Raw genomic sequence first — 15,747 nt, 5'->3', positions numbered from 1 at the left:
TAAAAATTTACCCACAAGACACTGCGTTTTAAAGACAAGGAACAACAACAGCGATTTCGTCGATCGTGTAATTTTCTTGTCGAAATATGGGAAAAAAACTGCGCATAAATAGTGAAGAATGGGAGAATTCCTACATGAACCGATGCTGTATTTGCCTTGACATTCGTACTGGTGTTATAATACTCGGCTTGACGCATTTGGTGGGTAAAATTATTTGTCTTTTCAATCTACGCCATTGTTAAATCACAGATAATAGAAGGCTTTTAACACTTTGTTTATTTTGTTCTTCGTTTTGTTGTATCTTAGTCTCAAAAAATTCTTAATTTCTTCATTAAAAAGGAAATGTTCGGAAATAATTGTATAATTGTGTTAAAGGAATGGAGAGTATTTTGAAAAGTTGCTCAAACAGCAAGTGGTTTGTTTAATCGAAGGAAGACTGCGAAGTAATACTGTGTCATGAGTGTTGTGTTTGAAACTTTCAATTCCTTACAAAACTTTGCCGATAATAAAGGAAGTTTTGTCCGATTTTATAATGAAGATATTAAAATTTCATTTTCAATGTTGTCATTTACAAGAAAAATGCGTTTACAGTTATAAATAAGAATTATTCAAATCTTTCAAACGCTCGTAGTTTATTGTTCATCAAGAAAGGTTTATTTGAATATATATTAATGAATTTAGAAAGGATTTAGTTGATGGTTTGCTTTGTCAAGTCAATTGTCAGTACTCATTTTAAAATAAACGACAAGTTTTTTGAAAATAGACATGTTTCGACATCTCATGATGCCATCTTCAGTATAAGTGAAATAATAAATAATACAAGGTTTATATAAAAGTAATATTTTGGAATAACAACTCTATACTTCAAACTACCCTACATCGGACATTACTCACGACACACACAGCGCAGACTTACAAACATTACGAAACGCTTCTGTACAGATATTGACATTCGGCTAATTTTCACATCATTCAAAATCAAAAACCTTTTCTCATTCAAAGACCCAATCCCTGATTCAATTAAATCTATGGTGGTATATGAATTCAGTTGCGCGGGATGTAATTCCCGATACATTGGCGAAACTTTGCGCCATTTATCCACCAGAATCAGGGAAGTTAACACAACAGACAAAAACTCTCATATCTACCGACACCTTCTTAAATCTCACTCATGTAAAACCAACAATTCACCCTCTTGCTTCAAATTCATCGACCTTGGCGAAACCTCATTCACCCTTAAAATCAAAGAAGCACTCCACATTAACAAAACTAACCTAGACCACGATGTTCAAGTTTTTAAATTCAATACAATATTTAGTTTATAATACGCTCGGACGCTCCCCATTAATTTATCTTATTTCCTTTTTATTGTTCTAATTTATGTATCATATTACTTTTATATAAACCTTGTTTTACGTATTATTTCACTCATACTGAAGATGGCATCATGAGATGTCAAAACATGTCTATTTTCAAAAAACTTGTCGTGTATATTAAATGTGCTTTAGCAATAGTGCTTTTATGAAATTATGGAAACTTATTTTAAAGTCTATGTCATTGTAGGTATTCCAAGTTGCTGCAATTCTTGTAATTTGTGAAGTTTTGGTGCACCCCAACACTTACGATAAGGAGAGTCCGTATGTCTCCAGTAATCATATCATGAAAGGTTGAATTTTCATATCAGATCATAAATATTTGATGGATGCGTGTTATCGAATATTCTATTGAATCTTTCAGCTAACAATTTTGCCTCACTTGCCATATCTCTGTTGCTTTTTATCCTGACTGCTTTCATGGTCTATGGTACCATTCAGGTAAAAATTTCAAAGTATATGAAGCCTTTAATATCTCCTGTATAATCTATACTGTTTTTACTAAAAAAGTAAATTATTGAATTTGTTTCGTTTTAAAGCGTCGACCAGGTTATCTTTTGCCCTTTTTTGTCTTCAAGTATTTGACCTTTGTGTCTGTTTCCTTTTGCTGTTTGGAGCACTCACTAATCATGATCAAGTTGTTGTATGGCGAAGCAGGGTAAGGTCTTTGCTTATATGACTTTGAAATGTTTATATTTTTGATTTTGCAATATTTTTGTTTATTATTCTAGGTTTCACATCATTACCAGTACATGAGATTGGATAAAGTTGATCAAAGATACCTTATCGCAATATTTACTGCAATCCTTGTCATCAAAGTAATTCTTCAATTTATTATTCATTCCGTTTAAATGTTTAGCCATAATTTTTTCATCACTTGTTTTCAGGCTTATCTTGCTAATTGTGTTTGGACTTGTTATAAACTCTTCATCCTTCGACTGAAGAAACTGAGTGAGGGTCATGTTATTCAATACTGTACTGACAGTGATTTTGAGGTGAAGATCATACATTCTAATGTTGATGTCTGTCAATAATTAGTTCAATTGGGGGGGTTGGGCAAAGAAGGATGGATCCATATTGGTTTTGTAAGGGAGGTATGCTAATTTGCATTAGATATTGGTGGCCACTTGTTGCCATGTTATGTAAAAGACTATTTGTTAAATTTTCCTACCTTTTTATTTTGATTGAGAAATTTTTGAAAGTTTGCTCCTTTAAACATTTATCACAATTGTTTTGCTTTAGCTGGGACATTAGCATTTTGTAGAAAATTAGCACCCTTTTGCACTCACTCTAGCCATGACTAGCAGTGGACATAACCCTTGACATCTCTAGCCATGACTAGCAGTGGGACATAACCTTGACATCTCTAGCCTTGACTAAGAGTGGGACATAATCCTTGACATCTCTAGCCATGACTAGCAGTGGGGCATAACCTTGACATCTCTAGCCATGACTAAGTGGGACATAACCTTGACATCTCTAGCCATGACTAAGAGTGGGACATAACCTTGACATCTCTAGCCATGACTAAGAGTGGGACATAATCCTTGACATCTCTAGCCATGACCAGCAGTGGGACATAACCTTGACATCTCTAGCCATGACTAGCAGTGGGACATAACCTTGACATCTCTAGCCATGACTAAGAGTGGGACATAACCTTGACATCTCTAGCCATGACTAAGAGTGGGACATAACCTTGACATCTCTAGCCATGACTAAGAGTGGGACATAATCCTTGACATCTCTAGCCATGACCAGCAGTGGGACATAACCTTGACATCTCTAGCCATGACTAGCAGTGGGACATAACCTTGACATCTCTAGCCATGACTGAGAGTGGGACATAATCCTTGACATCTCTAGCCATGACTAGCAGTGGGACATAATCCTTGACATCTCTAGCCATGACTAAGAGTGGGACATAACCTTGACATCTCTAGCCATGACTAAGAGTGGGACATAACCTTGACATCTCTAGCCATGACTAGCAGTGGGACATAATCCTTGACATCTCTAGCCATGACTAGCAGTGGGACATAACCCTGACATCTCTAGCCATGACTAGCAGTGGGACATAATCCTTGACATCTCTAGCCATGACTAGCAGTGGGCATAACCCTTGACATCTCTAGCCATGACTAGCAGTGGGACATAACCTTGACATCTCTAGCCATGACTAGCAGTGGGACATAACCTTGACATCTCTAGCCATGACTAGCAGTGGGACATAATCCTTGACATCTCTAGCCATGACTAACAGTGGGACATAACCCTTGACATCTCTAGCCATGACTAGCAGTGGGACATAACCCTTGACATCTCTAGCCATGACTAGCAGTGGGACATAATCCTTGACATCTCTAGCCATGACTAGCAGTGGGACATAACCCTTGACATCTCTAGCCATGACTAGCAGTGGGACATAACCTTGACATCTCTAGCCATGACTAAGAGTGGGACATAACCTTGACATCTCTAGCCATGACTAAGAGTGGGACATAACCCTTGACATCTCTAGCCATGACTAGCAGTGGGACATAACCTTGACATCTCTAGCCATGACTAAGAGTGGGACATAACCTTGACATCTCTAGCCATGACTAGGAGTGGGACATAACCCTTGACATCTCTAGTCATGACTAGCAGTGGGACATAACCCTTGACATCTCTAGCCATGACTAGGAGTTGGACATACCCCTTTGCATCCCTTTCTTGAACCATCCTCCTGGTTGAGGGGAATCAGCTAAAAGTGGGTGATAATGAAATTTGCTCATTGCTCATTAACGGTTTTATTCAAGAATTTTGTTATTTTCAACTTATTATTAAATAATGTTTATCAATTTTTTTGCAAGGTTTTGTTGCCAAACTATGATGATGCCACCAAGGAAACACCAAAAGAATCTCCTCCGCCTTATGCAACTTCTTAATTTTTGCTATTTCTTTATTAAATTCAGCAGACTTTGATTCACTGGACATATTATCAACGAACAATAATTACAAGGTCATAAACTTGTATTGATAATATACATTACTAACTACATAGTAGATTGTTGTCAGTATTTTGTGTACTATTATAGATGAAACTGCTGGGAAAGTTTTATGTGTTGTGAATTATGCTTGTTTATGAATCTTGTTTTTAAGGAAAGGTGCTTGGAAGCATTCAAATTTTGTAAACATCAAGATTTGATGTGAATTACACAAGCGCGACTTTATTTCTTTTGATTATAAAACGGAAATTCTGTATTGAAAAATTATATATACATCAAGTCTTTATTTGTGCCGTTGAATGCCGGAAGTAGTCGTAAATGGCCGCATAAAGCGACCGAAGAGCTTTATGGGAGGGAAAAAATGGCGAGTTCTGATCAACAGCAAGGTGGGTGAAGTTTATTGAAAATTTTAAAATGCTTGTGCTTTTTAGTTCCGTCCTTAAGTGAAACAAAAGGTTTATTTTCTGGGACAATTTCGCGCTTAAACAAAACTATAATGCCACGCTTTTCTCAAGGAAGTCGCCCGCTTTCTTTGTGGTCAGTAGATCTGAATGGCGGCTCTTGCAAGCAGCGGTCTTCACAAGAATTACTTTTGAACAGCAATTTCATATTAATTCCTTAGTCCATGAAGTAGTTTCTCGTTTATGAAGTTCTCAGTTTTGTTTTGGGAACGATATATTGTGTGTTTTATGAAATTAAATGGAGACGTTGCCTGCTTTGTTTTGTAGAAGGAACATGTGGGCTTAATGCTTTGTCTTGAATGCTAAAATTAACGTTTGAATTGAAAGCAATGTTTGTGAGATATGTTTGTCCGATGACGAACACAAGTGATATTTTACTTTCTTCTGTATTGATGTGAATATGAAAGTAACAGCCTTGATTGAAAATTTGATGGTGTTTTAAAACGTCTTGTTCTTGTTTACGACAGAACAAGTTTAATTATCGTGTCAAGAGTAAAAAAAATGAAAAATGGACTGAACTTCTCTATGCTGTGTTTGTAATTTGTGATTGCAATGATTTTAACAGCTGCGCAACACTCTATTTGTTTTTTAGCATCATGTGAGAATGGTGTTCATGGTTTGGATGTTTTAGACACAACAATTGTAACAAATGAACCTGTTACGACAGATTTAAACAAAGTGCAATTGGAAAATGTTAGTGTACAATCTATAACAAATTTCTGAGTTTAAGTAAGAATATATCTTTGTGGTAAAAAAACCTGATTTTCATTAAATATTGTAGACATCAGATGATAGTATATCACTCCAGACATCACAATGTAAAGATCAGAGCATGATGTCATCTTATGATAATGAAGAACTTCAACAGACAGCACCCGAATTGAATAATGATAGTATATCACTCCAGACATCACAACGTAAAGATCAGAGTATGATGTCATCTTATGATAATGAAGAACTTCAACAGGCAGCACCCGAATTGAATAATGATAGTATATCACTCCAGACATCACAACGTAAAGATCAGAGTATGATGTCATCTTATGATAATGAAGAACTTCAACAGACAGCACCCGAATTGAATAATGATAGTATATCACTCCAGACATCACAACGTAAAGATCAGAGTATGATGTCATCTTATGATAATGAAGAACTTCAACAGACAGCACGAATTGAATAATGATAGTATATCACTCCAGCGTAAAGATCAGAGTATGATGTCATCTTATGATAATGAATAATGATAGTATATCACTCCAGACATCACAACGTAAAGATCAGAGTATGATGTCATCTTATGATAATGAAGAACTTCAACAGACAGCGCCCGAATTGAATAATGATAGTATATCACTCCAGACATCACAACGTAAAGATCAGAGTATGATGTCATCTTATGATAATGAAGAACTTCAACAGACAGCACCAGAATTGAATAATGACCAATTGACGCAGGAGATCGTTGATGACAACAGCGACCCACAGACTTTATATGTTGCTATACAACCATCTGGAGGTAACCATGGTGACATAAGCAACGAGCAACCTGCTGTTTATCTTGAAGTTGTTGAAACTGGAAATCTCTCTGAACAAATATCCACTGTTGGCTTAAATAGAGAGATGATAGTACAGCAAGGTATAGGGGGACATTGAGTGAACAGAAGGGATCCTAAGTGTCATAGGGATAGATGATCTTGCTTTGATTGTTATCACATGTTATTTTTTATAGCAACATCAACATCGGACAATGGTGTATCTGCTAGTTCAATACTCACCGTTGGCCATGATGCACTATCTACTATGCAAGCTGAGATGATAGCTGTTCAGGTTTTATCGCAGTCAGGGGATGTACAGTTATTTCAAGACCATGCTGGAAATACAGCACAGATTGTTCCCGTGACAACAATTTCTAATTCTGAACTCCAAACTCTGACACAAGTACGTACGTAAGACTGAATTGGTGTAATGTTGAATGGAATTTATGAAATGTGGAATATATCAAATAAATTATAATCATTGTAATATAGTGTGGTTTGTTTCATCTTCTTTAGGCTAATCTTGTTACATCAAGTATATCACAGTCTTCATCAACTGCCGACCAAGATTTTTCTTCTGTTTCCATGGCAACAGACATAGGGGTTTGTGCTATGTAACTTTACATTATGAAGATTAATTCTGTAGAATAATTGGTTTTGTTTTATTTTACAGACAAATGCATGTAACGAGGGTGTAGCTACAGTTGCAGGTGATTGTGATAATCACAATGAATCAAGATTTGAAGAAAATGAGAATGTTGAGCCAGTTCTTGAAGAAAAAATTGCTGAAGATGCAGCACCTGGAGGTAGTGTACTACTAGTAGTTTTGCCTGGGATATCAGGGGTTCGTGGGGATGGTTTATATACCTTATGTTTGCTTTTGTGTTGTCCTAATTTTGGAGGTAATTTACTGGTTGTAGTCTTACGAAGGCCATCAGTGAAAAAGGTCTAGAAGTATGGGTCATGTACCTTAGGGGAGATGGGCTAAGTACCCCATGGGAGATTGTAGATGTACCCAAGGGGGGATGGTTGATGTACCCAAGGGGGGTGGTTGATGTACCCAAGGGGATGTTTGATGAACTGCAGGGGTTAATGTACCCAAGGGGGGATAGTTAATATACCCAAGGGGGGTGATTGATGAACCGCAGGGGTTAATGTACCCAAGGGGGGATGGTTAATGTACCCAAGGGGATGGTTAATGTACCCAAGGGGGGTGATTGATGAACTGCAGGGGTTAATGTACTTAAGGGGAGATGGTTGATGTACACAAGGGGGATGATTGATGAATCGCAGGGGTTAATGTACCCAAGGGGGATGATTGATGAACCGCATGGGTTGATGTGCCCAAGGGATGATTGATGTGCCCAAAAGGGGATGGTTGATGTACCCAAAGTATACTGTTGTGTTGTCCTAGTTCTGAGCATGCCTTGTACCTATGCCCAAATCCCTCTGACTTTCACTTTCTATTGTTTGCCAACTCTGTCCATTCATGTTCTTCCTATGTATTTTTATTGATTTTCAGAATTAGAAAAACCAAAATATACATGTGAGATCTGTGGTAAAGCTTACATAAGATCTTGGTCATTCTATGGTCATATGAGGGAACATGCTTCTGGTGATAAGATTCATAAATGTTCTGTTTGTCATAAAGTATTCAATTATGCCAGTAATCTACGGCAACACATGTTGATTCATACGGGTAAGTAAGCATAAGAGTGTATTTGTTGGTCCTTAAGAATTATTCAAATTGCCTCTTTCAGCAAGACTTTTATTTGCGGTTTTACATTAAAGTGTGATTTGCAACGTATCAGTGAAGAAAGTTTTTATGTTTGTCCAATCGTTCGTTTTCATGGCTGTGTAAAGTTAGCAAAAATGCTCAAATTAATGGACCTTGTCCGTCGTTCGAAAAGCCTGGAACGACTTACTTTTGTGACGTCATTTCAAGGGATTTCCCAACTACCTCGGATGACGTCATAATTTTGCTTGACCCGTACTTAATGCCAAGAAGGACAAGGGCCGTTTGAAATCAACTTTAAACCGCCACGACAAGAAGACGATTTGACCAAAGTGAAAAAATTTTCACCGATATGTTAAATGTCGTAGTTTTGATGTCGCTACTAAACATTTTTGCTGATATGACTACTTTAAAATAAGGAAGTAGTATAAATATGATGAATATTATTCTCATTTCTCATGTAAATACAAATAATACTACGAAAAAATACTCTCATGTAGGGTTTGCTAAATGATTCTCTAAGGACTACGTGATGCTCATGTGACACAAACCAAGGTTTCTGATTGGATAATTTTAATTCGATGTTTATATTTGTGTAGGTGAGAAGCCTTATGAATGTGAATATTGCGATAAAGCATTTAATAATCCCAGCTCCCTTAGATCACATTTGCTCTCTCATTCCGAAGACAAACCATACTCCTGTGATGTGTCTGGCTGTGATAAAGCTTTTAATAACCCTGGATCGCTGAGGTAAAAACAATACTAGAGAACTTTAGCAAAAGTACGACTACAAGAACGAGTACGAAGTTTGACCGTGTAAGGGAATGGCACGAGGAAGTTTTTTGTCGTTGTCGCTTCGTCAAAATTTTGTTTTAGCTATAAACAACAGAACGAGCCTTTTTATTGTAAAAAAACACCGACGTTTGCCAAGCAGCTACGGCTCTATTTGTCAATAATTATGTCAACAAATCGGTAATACTGATTTTGCGAGAATATAGGACTCTTTAGACTGAAAAATCTCAACTATTTTAAATTTTATGTACGATGTATTTGTACTATTTTATTGTTTGTTTACCTTTCACTTTGCGTACGAAATACATGAAAGTTTCGCAGGTCGTATTTTCCTTTTAAATGTACGTCTGCGCTCAAAAAAGATTCTAAAGTAAAGCTTGGATGGTCGAAAACAGTGCTGTAAACTAATTTCTTACAGAATGAAGAAATATACCTACTTTCTTTGCTTAAAAAGACATCGTAGTCGCGACTACGAATTTTTCACAAAACATCTTACTCAGATTGATGACGACTACGTGTTGTTGTCGCTACAATGTTTTCGCGCCAAAATGACGTAAATCGTACTCGTAGGCTCTGATAAAGCTACCTAATAAAGAGATGGAATGAAGAACTAAAATGCTTGCTACAGAATTTCAAATTTTATCAAGTTTCTAAAAAACTTTCTAAAGAAGTTTTTTTTCGGTCGTATTCTTGATTATCTCTTAGCGTTTGACGACCAATGGAGTGATTTCACATTCATTTTTAATGAAGGGTGATTTTATCCCGTATTTCCCTCTGCGTTGTTCCACCTTTTAAGTTATTGAAGAGACGGGGGGGGGTGATATTTTGTTGATTGACTATATAGTTGTTAGCATGTTACGTCACTGCCGCAATCTTAATTGTATTTAACAAAGGATTTTTTGAAAATAGTTGTAAAGATAGCAAATACCATAGTGAATGGTAAAAGTAATATAAGAAGTTGCTAGTTCTTAAAAGAACTGTTTTAAGTAAAGAGCACTAACCCAATAGTTCTAAATGAAATTGGGTTAGTGCTCTTTACTTGAAACAGTTCTTCAAGAACTATCAACTTATTATATTACTCTTACCATTCACTATGGTATTTGCTATCTTTAGAACTATTTTCAGATTTGTCACCACGACAAAGTCTCTATTTTATTATTTAAGAAAGGAGGATTTTTCCTTGTTTACATGTTCAAATATCAACCAACATGGCAAATATCTCTTGTCCTTTGACTCCTTTGGAGATGGTTTCAATCCAACTGTTTCAATCCCTAATTAATCGAGTGATTTAGCAAACACGACGCACCATCTAAGACGCCGTTAAAAATGGCGTAAATATGGCGTGGACACGACCATATATGGGAATATCGCGTTGTTTTCACGCCATTTTCAAGACGTCCTAGACGATACGTCGTGTTTGCTAAATCTCTCTAATCTCTTTCAGAGTTCATCGTCGCGTGCATCAAAATGAAAAACCGTTCACGTGTCCTCAAACTGACTGTGATAAATCATTCAAGACTCAAGCCGAACTCTCACGTCACGTGTTCAGACATACGGGACAAAAACCTTACAAATGTGACGAATGCGACAAAGCATTCATCCGTTTCGATGATCTAAAACGTCACTATCGTATACACACTGGTGAGATATGACGTCATCGTATACGTCACTTGTGACGTAGTACGTGTTAGACGGGCTAATTGAAATGATTGTTAATTTTGTGCTTTCAGGTGAAAAGCCGTTCAAATGTGATCAATGTGATTTTGCCTGTATCCAATCATTTGATCTCGTGAAGCATAAATACACTCACAGTGGTGATAAGCCATATAAATGTCACATTTGTCCAAAGCAATTTACCAGACCAGCAAGACTCCGGGATCATCTTCGTACACATACCGGGGAAAAGCCTTTCACCTGTAATGTTTGCGGGAAGTCATTCGCTGTGCAAACTGGTCTCAAATCACACATGGTAAGATTAAATTTTAACTATCCTCTCGTATCCAAACCTATCCTTATATGCATATAGTTATTCACTATTGTGCCCTAGGAGTTAACTTCTTGCACTCTTCCACTTTGTGTATTTCACCTTAGAAATTGATGCTGTAGAATTTATATTCCTTTTGTCTTCTTCAGGCGGTACACACGGGTGATAAACCATTCAAATGCAACGAATGCGATCGGTCATTTCGCACGCAACCAGAGTTGCAAGGACACATGGGAAGACATACGGGCATCAAACCTTTCAAATGTAACATTTGTGAGAAGGAATTTATTTCTGCCGTCACGTTCAAGAGACATGCGATCGTTCACTCAGGTAAGTTGGTTGCTACTTATTGTTAGGCAGGCTTACTTTTATGAACCATTGAACTATATATACATAACTGGATTGTTACCTTCATATAAACATGCCTGTACTTGCATAAAGGTAATTATATCCGGAAAAACGAGTGTCTTTGGATAAAGTCGCGCATCTTAGTTTACTGTCGTAAAGGAACTTTCTTTTGGACGTACAAGTTGAATCACTGGTTTCAAATATCAATGCGAGGAAGCTTTCCAGTTATATTGAGTTCAGTTGTATGATCACATGATGTTACCGTTAATGTGAAGTAACCTTCCAGTTGTATTTAGTTCAGTTGTATGATCACATGATGTTACCGTTAATGTGAAGTAACCTTCCAGTTGTATTTAGTTCAGTTGTATGATCACATGATGTTACCGTTAATGTGAAGTAACCTTCCAGTTGTATTGAGTTCAGTTGTATGATCACATGATGTTACCGTTAATGTGAAGTAACCTTCCAGTTGTATTTAGTTCAGTTGTATGATCACATGATGTTACCGTTAATGTGAAGTAACCTTCCAGTTGTATTTAGTTCAGTTGTATGATCACATGATGTTACCGTTAATGTGAAGTAACCTTCCAGTTGTATTGAGTTCAGTTGTATGATCACATGATGTTACCGTTAATGTGAAGTAACCTTCCAGTTGTATTTAGTTCAGTTGTATGATCACATGATGTTACCGTTAATGTGAAGTAACCTTCCAGTTGTATTGAGTTCAGTTGTATGATCACATGATGTTACCGTTAATGTGAAGTAACCTTCCAGTTGTATTGAGCTCAGTTGTATGATCACATGATGTTACCAATGTGAAGTAACCTTCCAGTTGTATTTAGTTCAGTTGTATGATCACATGATGTTACCGTTGATGTGAAGTAACCTTCCAGTTGTATTGAGTTCAGTTGTATGATCACATGATGTTACCGTTAGTGTGAAGTAACCTTCCAGTTGTATTTAGTTCAGTTGTATGATCACATGATGTTACCGTTAGTGTGAAGTAACCTTCCAGTTGTATTTAGTTCAGTTGTATGATCACATGATGTTACCGTTAATGTGAAGTAACCTTCCAGTTGTATTTAGTTCAGTTGTATGATCACATGATGTTACCGTTAATGTGAAGTAACCTTCCAGTTGTATTTAGTTCAGTTGTATGATCACATGATGTTACCGTTAATGTGAAGTAACCTTCCAGTTGTATTTAGTTCAGTTGTCTTTAGTTCACATGATGTTACCGTTAATGTGAAGTAACCTTCCAGTTGTATTTAGTTCAGTTGTATGATCACATGATGTTACCGTTAATGTGAAGTAACCTTCCAGTTGTATTTAGTTCAGTTGTATGATCACATGATGTTACCGTTAATGTGAAGTAACCTTCCAGTTGTATTTAGTTCAGTTGTATGATCACATGATGTTCCGTTAATGTGAAGTAACCTTCCAGTTGTATTTAGTTCAGTTGTATGATCACATGATGTTACCTTTAAGTGATTATTACCAGGGGAGAAACCGTTCCAATGTGATCAATGTGGTCGAAGATTTGCACGCTCTACAGATCTCAAAGTTCATCTTCCTGTCCATAGTGATGATAAACCTTATAAATGTGGAGAATGTGATAAAATGTTTACAAGATTCAGTACTTTGAAGGAACACATCAGGACACATACAGGTATTAAAGATAGTTGTCATGGATATTGGAATGAGGCTTAGATTAGAAGAGGCATTTTTAATTTTTTCTTTGTTGGTCCTATGAAGAAGCATTGATTATCTTGTTACTTTACCTGAGTACATCACAACAACGTGATGTTATTATCTATGATATTAAGATATGAAAGAAACTAGAACTGTGTTTTGAAAACATCATCATAGTCCACAGTTGATTTTGTAGTTTAGTTGGTAGAACATTGAAGACGATGATTATCTTGTTACTATACCTGAGTACATCACAACATCGTGATGTTATTATCTATGACATTAAGATATGAAAGAAACTAGAACTGTGTTTTGAAATATCATCATAGTTCACAGTTGATCTTGTAGTTTAGTTGGTAGAACATTGAAGACAATGATTATCTTGTTACTTTACCTGAGTACATCACAACAACGTGATGTTATTATCTATGATATTAAGATATGAAAGAAACTAGAACTGTGTTTTAAATATCATCACAGTCCACAGAACAACGTAATGCTATTGTTAAAATTTCAGGAGAACGTCCTTTCAAATGTGACACTTGTGGACGTCAATTCAACCATCGCAGTCATTTCAACAATCATCTACGTATTCACACTGGGGAGAAACCATTCAAATGTGAAATATGTGGCAAAGCGTTTTCACGTAAAGCAAGTGTGCGTTACCATATGAAAGTTCATGGTGTTACCATGACACCCGATGGACAAACAACTCGTATTATTCAAACTTCCAATTCTAAGTCTACCTCGGCTGTTGATCATGAACAGGTAGGAATATTCATTATTGCGCCTCGATGATTCGGGGAAAGTCGGAATATGTAAACATAAATCAAATTTTAATTTTACGTGCTGTAAAACTAACCCTAATGATAACATTTTTATACTTAAATACTTCGTAGAAATTTATGACCAACAACAATACTTCTATGATATTTTAAATGTGTTTGAGCCGCTATGAATCCCTATGATGTATTCTCACTTACCCTGGATCACTGGAATTTTAAACCTAAATCTATACACTAAACCTAACTCTAAAACCTAATCTTCACCGTAGCAAATGTCTTCCTGCTGAAAAATTTTATAGTAAAGCTTTATTTAGGTAGTTGCTGGTCAAGTTGTCAGTCAGCTCGCAAATGAAACAGATGTCCAATTGGCTGAGGTTTTAGTCGCTGTCAGTGATGCTCTTGTTGCAGCCAATCAAGAACAAGCATCAGTTGATGCAGTTCACTTGGTCGAAGGACATTCACATGGCCATGGTATACTAGAGACTGGGCACGAGGAAGGGGTTGAGACCGATATGACTGCTGATCAAAATGTGCCAATTATCACAAGTGAAGCTTCAGCAGAGGTGAGTTGTAAACCTAGAGAACATGCATTTACGTAATAAATTGGTCGGCTGTCTCTATGCGATCAAAATATGTCATTTCAATCCGAAAAGTGTGCTGTTTAATCGCAAAATTATTCGAGGAAGTCACTTTCTAGATTAAATCACAAAAATATTGTAAGGTAAAAAGAAATTTACAATCAATAATGAATCAAAATTTTATGACGTAAGGGTTCAATTTAAACGATACAAATGGCTTGGCTTAAGAAATGTTGTTTTTTTAAAAAACTGTTATTAAAAAGTAGATAACCCCTTTTTTCCATGAAGCGACTGGGTGCTTTCGTTCATGATGAGAGAGTTACATTGTATAAGGAAGCTCTCGTTCATCATGAGAGAGTTATGAGAAAGTTACATTGTAAAAGATAGCAACTAAAAAACGTATGAACATGTGCTGAGCAAGTTTTCAATCATATATTTTAGGCATGCTTCTTTTTGACAAATGCATATCAATCAAACTCATCAATACTTTGTTACGCCACTCGTAATATCCGCGGTTATTGGTCAGTTTTTTAAATTGAAAATATATAAAAGCTATGTAATATAAAAGACTGGTCAAATAAAATGTATTCAAGTCATCTAATTGAGAATACCGTAATGACAGCGTGAGATTAGTGCGTTACAACTTTTGCTCTCTTATATAAAAGCCCTGTTTACTACTTTCAAGTTAACTTCTGGCAGTGTAAAATATCAATTATTATTTCCCGTATTCATGCTCTATGTTTGTAACCCATCTCCATCCTTATGTTTCTAATGAAATATTCTCCTTATTTAGATCATCGCCAATGCTCACGTGATTGAGGCAACCAATCAGTTAACTGAAGAACAAATAATGCAGGTAGCTTGACTTTATTTTTGCTATTATCTAAAAAATAATTATTTTTGACTACTATTTTTGACTTATTCAGGTCAGTAGCATTGCCAATGTACAAACTAGTGATGGGCAGTTGATTGAGGCGCACGTGATTGACCCCAGTCAGTTGCGTGCTCTCGGCGTGATCACAGAACCCGCTAAAGACAACCATATCGAAATCTCGGAAATGACCCACAGGTTGCATCGCAGGAAGATAGCTCTGTTTATACATCTCAAGAAAACGTTGATCAAAATCTCCATGGATTGGAAACTACAAGCGAAGTTTCACAAGAAGCTGTCGTCAGTTCTAGCCACGAGGTTCCGCTTGTCTCGACTCATGATGTAACTACAAGTTCTCTTCAAGATGTGGAAACATCTACGGAGTCTCAAGAAGGTTCTGATGAAACATGTGAGCGAGGAGGAGAAAGGGAAGTTGTGTTCAATAACACTGAAGTTGTTACAATAACAAATGACGAAGAACAAATGGAGACGGACTAGTGACCTTATTTACATTTTTTCAGATTTTCAAAAACCTGTAACTTAAAGAAAAGAAATTTTGCGTTTAGTATTGATCACTGTGTTTTTATTGCTGGGGACTGA

General features: G+C 36.5%; 3 protein-coding genes across 3 annotated transcripts; all 3 read left to right on the top strand.

Annotated features, from left to right (window-relative positions):
- The first annotated feature begins 12 nt into the window (after positions 1–12).
- Positions 13–4,470, top strand: LOC124443926 (lysosomal-associated transmembrane protein 4B-like). Its single transcript, XM_046994477.1, is given in 8 exon segments — positions 13–200; positions 1,564–1,666; positions 1,738–1,814; positions 1,913–1,934; positions 1,937–2,031; positions 2,105–2,191; positions 2,261–2,368; positions 4,229–4,470. Coding segments are annotated over 8 exon segments (681 nt in total). The 5' UTR covers positions 13–86; the 3' UTR covers positions 4,304–4,470.
- Positions 4,471–4,724: 254 nt separating this feature from the next.
- Positions 4,725–6,011, top strand: LOC124443835. The gene is made up of 3 exons (XM_046994376.1): positions 4,725–4,749; positions 5,417–5,517; positions 5,606–6,011. Exons 1-3 carry the CDS (start codon positions 4,725–4,727, stop codon positions 6,005–6,007), a joined length of 528 nt encoding a protein of 175 aa, XP_046850332.1. The 3' UTR covers positions 6,008–6,011.
- A 56-nt stretch (positions 6,012–6,067) lies between these two features.
- On the top strand, positions 6,068–15,719 carry LOC124433735 (zinc finger protein 813-like). Its single transcript, XM_046983519.1, has 14 exons — positions 6,068–6,463; positions 6,557–6,765; positions 6,879–6,965; positions 7,036–7,168; positions 7,885–8,061; positions 8,697–8,847; positions 10,334–10,530; positions 10,620–10,858; positions 11,023–11,203; positions 12,723–12,890; positions 13,431–13,681; positions 14,013–14,261; positions 15,070–15,132; positions 15,203–15,719. Exons 1-14 carry the CDS (start codon positions 6,112–6,114, stop codon positions 15,491–15,493), a joined length of 2,748 nt encoding a protein of 915 aa, XP_046839475.1. The 5' UTR covers positions 6,068–6,111; the 3' UTR covers positions 15,494–15,719.
- Positions 15,720–15,747: the final 28 nt, after the last annotated feature.

This window comes from Xenia sp. Carnegie-2017, unplaced genomic scaffold, assembly GCF_021976095.1.
Source record: "Xenia sp. Carnegie-2017 unplaced genomic scaffold, XeniaSp_v1 HiC_scaffold_1, whole genome shotgun sequence".
Lineage (NCBI taxonomy): Eukaryota > Metazoa > Cnidaria > Anthozoa > Malacalcyonacea > Xeniidae > Xenia > Xenia sp. Carnegie-2017.
The sequence above is the reverse complement of the archived record's forward strand: the minus strand, read 5'-3'. Positions and strand labels throughout refer to the sequence as shown.

Bases quoted from the DNA above. Each gene is read 5' to 3' on its own strand.
- LOC124443835 (XM_046994376.1), top strand. From the start codon at position 4,725: ATGGCGAGTTCTGATCAACAGCAAG. The intron at 4,750-5,416 runs GTGGGTGAAGTT...TTTGTTTTTTAG, and splicing joins GAGTTCTGATCAACAGCAAG to CATCATGTGAGAATGGTGTT. The intron at 5,518-5,605 runs GTTAGTGTACAA...TAAATATTGTAG, and splicing joins ACAAAGTGCAATTGGAAAAT to ACATCAGATGATAGTATATC.
- LOC124433735 (XM_046983519.1), top strand. From the start codon at position 6,112: ATGATGTCATCTTATGATAATGAAGAACTTCAACAGACAGCGCCCGAA. The intron at 12,891-13,430 runs GTATTAAAGATA...TTAAAATTTCAG, and splicing joins ACACATCAGGACACATACAG to GAGAACGTCCTTTCAAATGT. The intron at 13,682-14,012 runs GTAGGAATATTC...AGCTTTATTTAG, and splicing joins CGGCTGTTGATCATGAACAG to GTAGTTGCTGGTCAAGTTGT.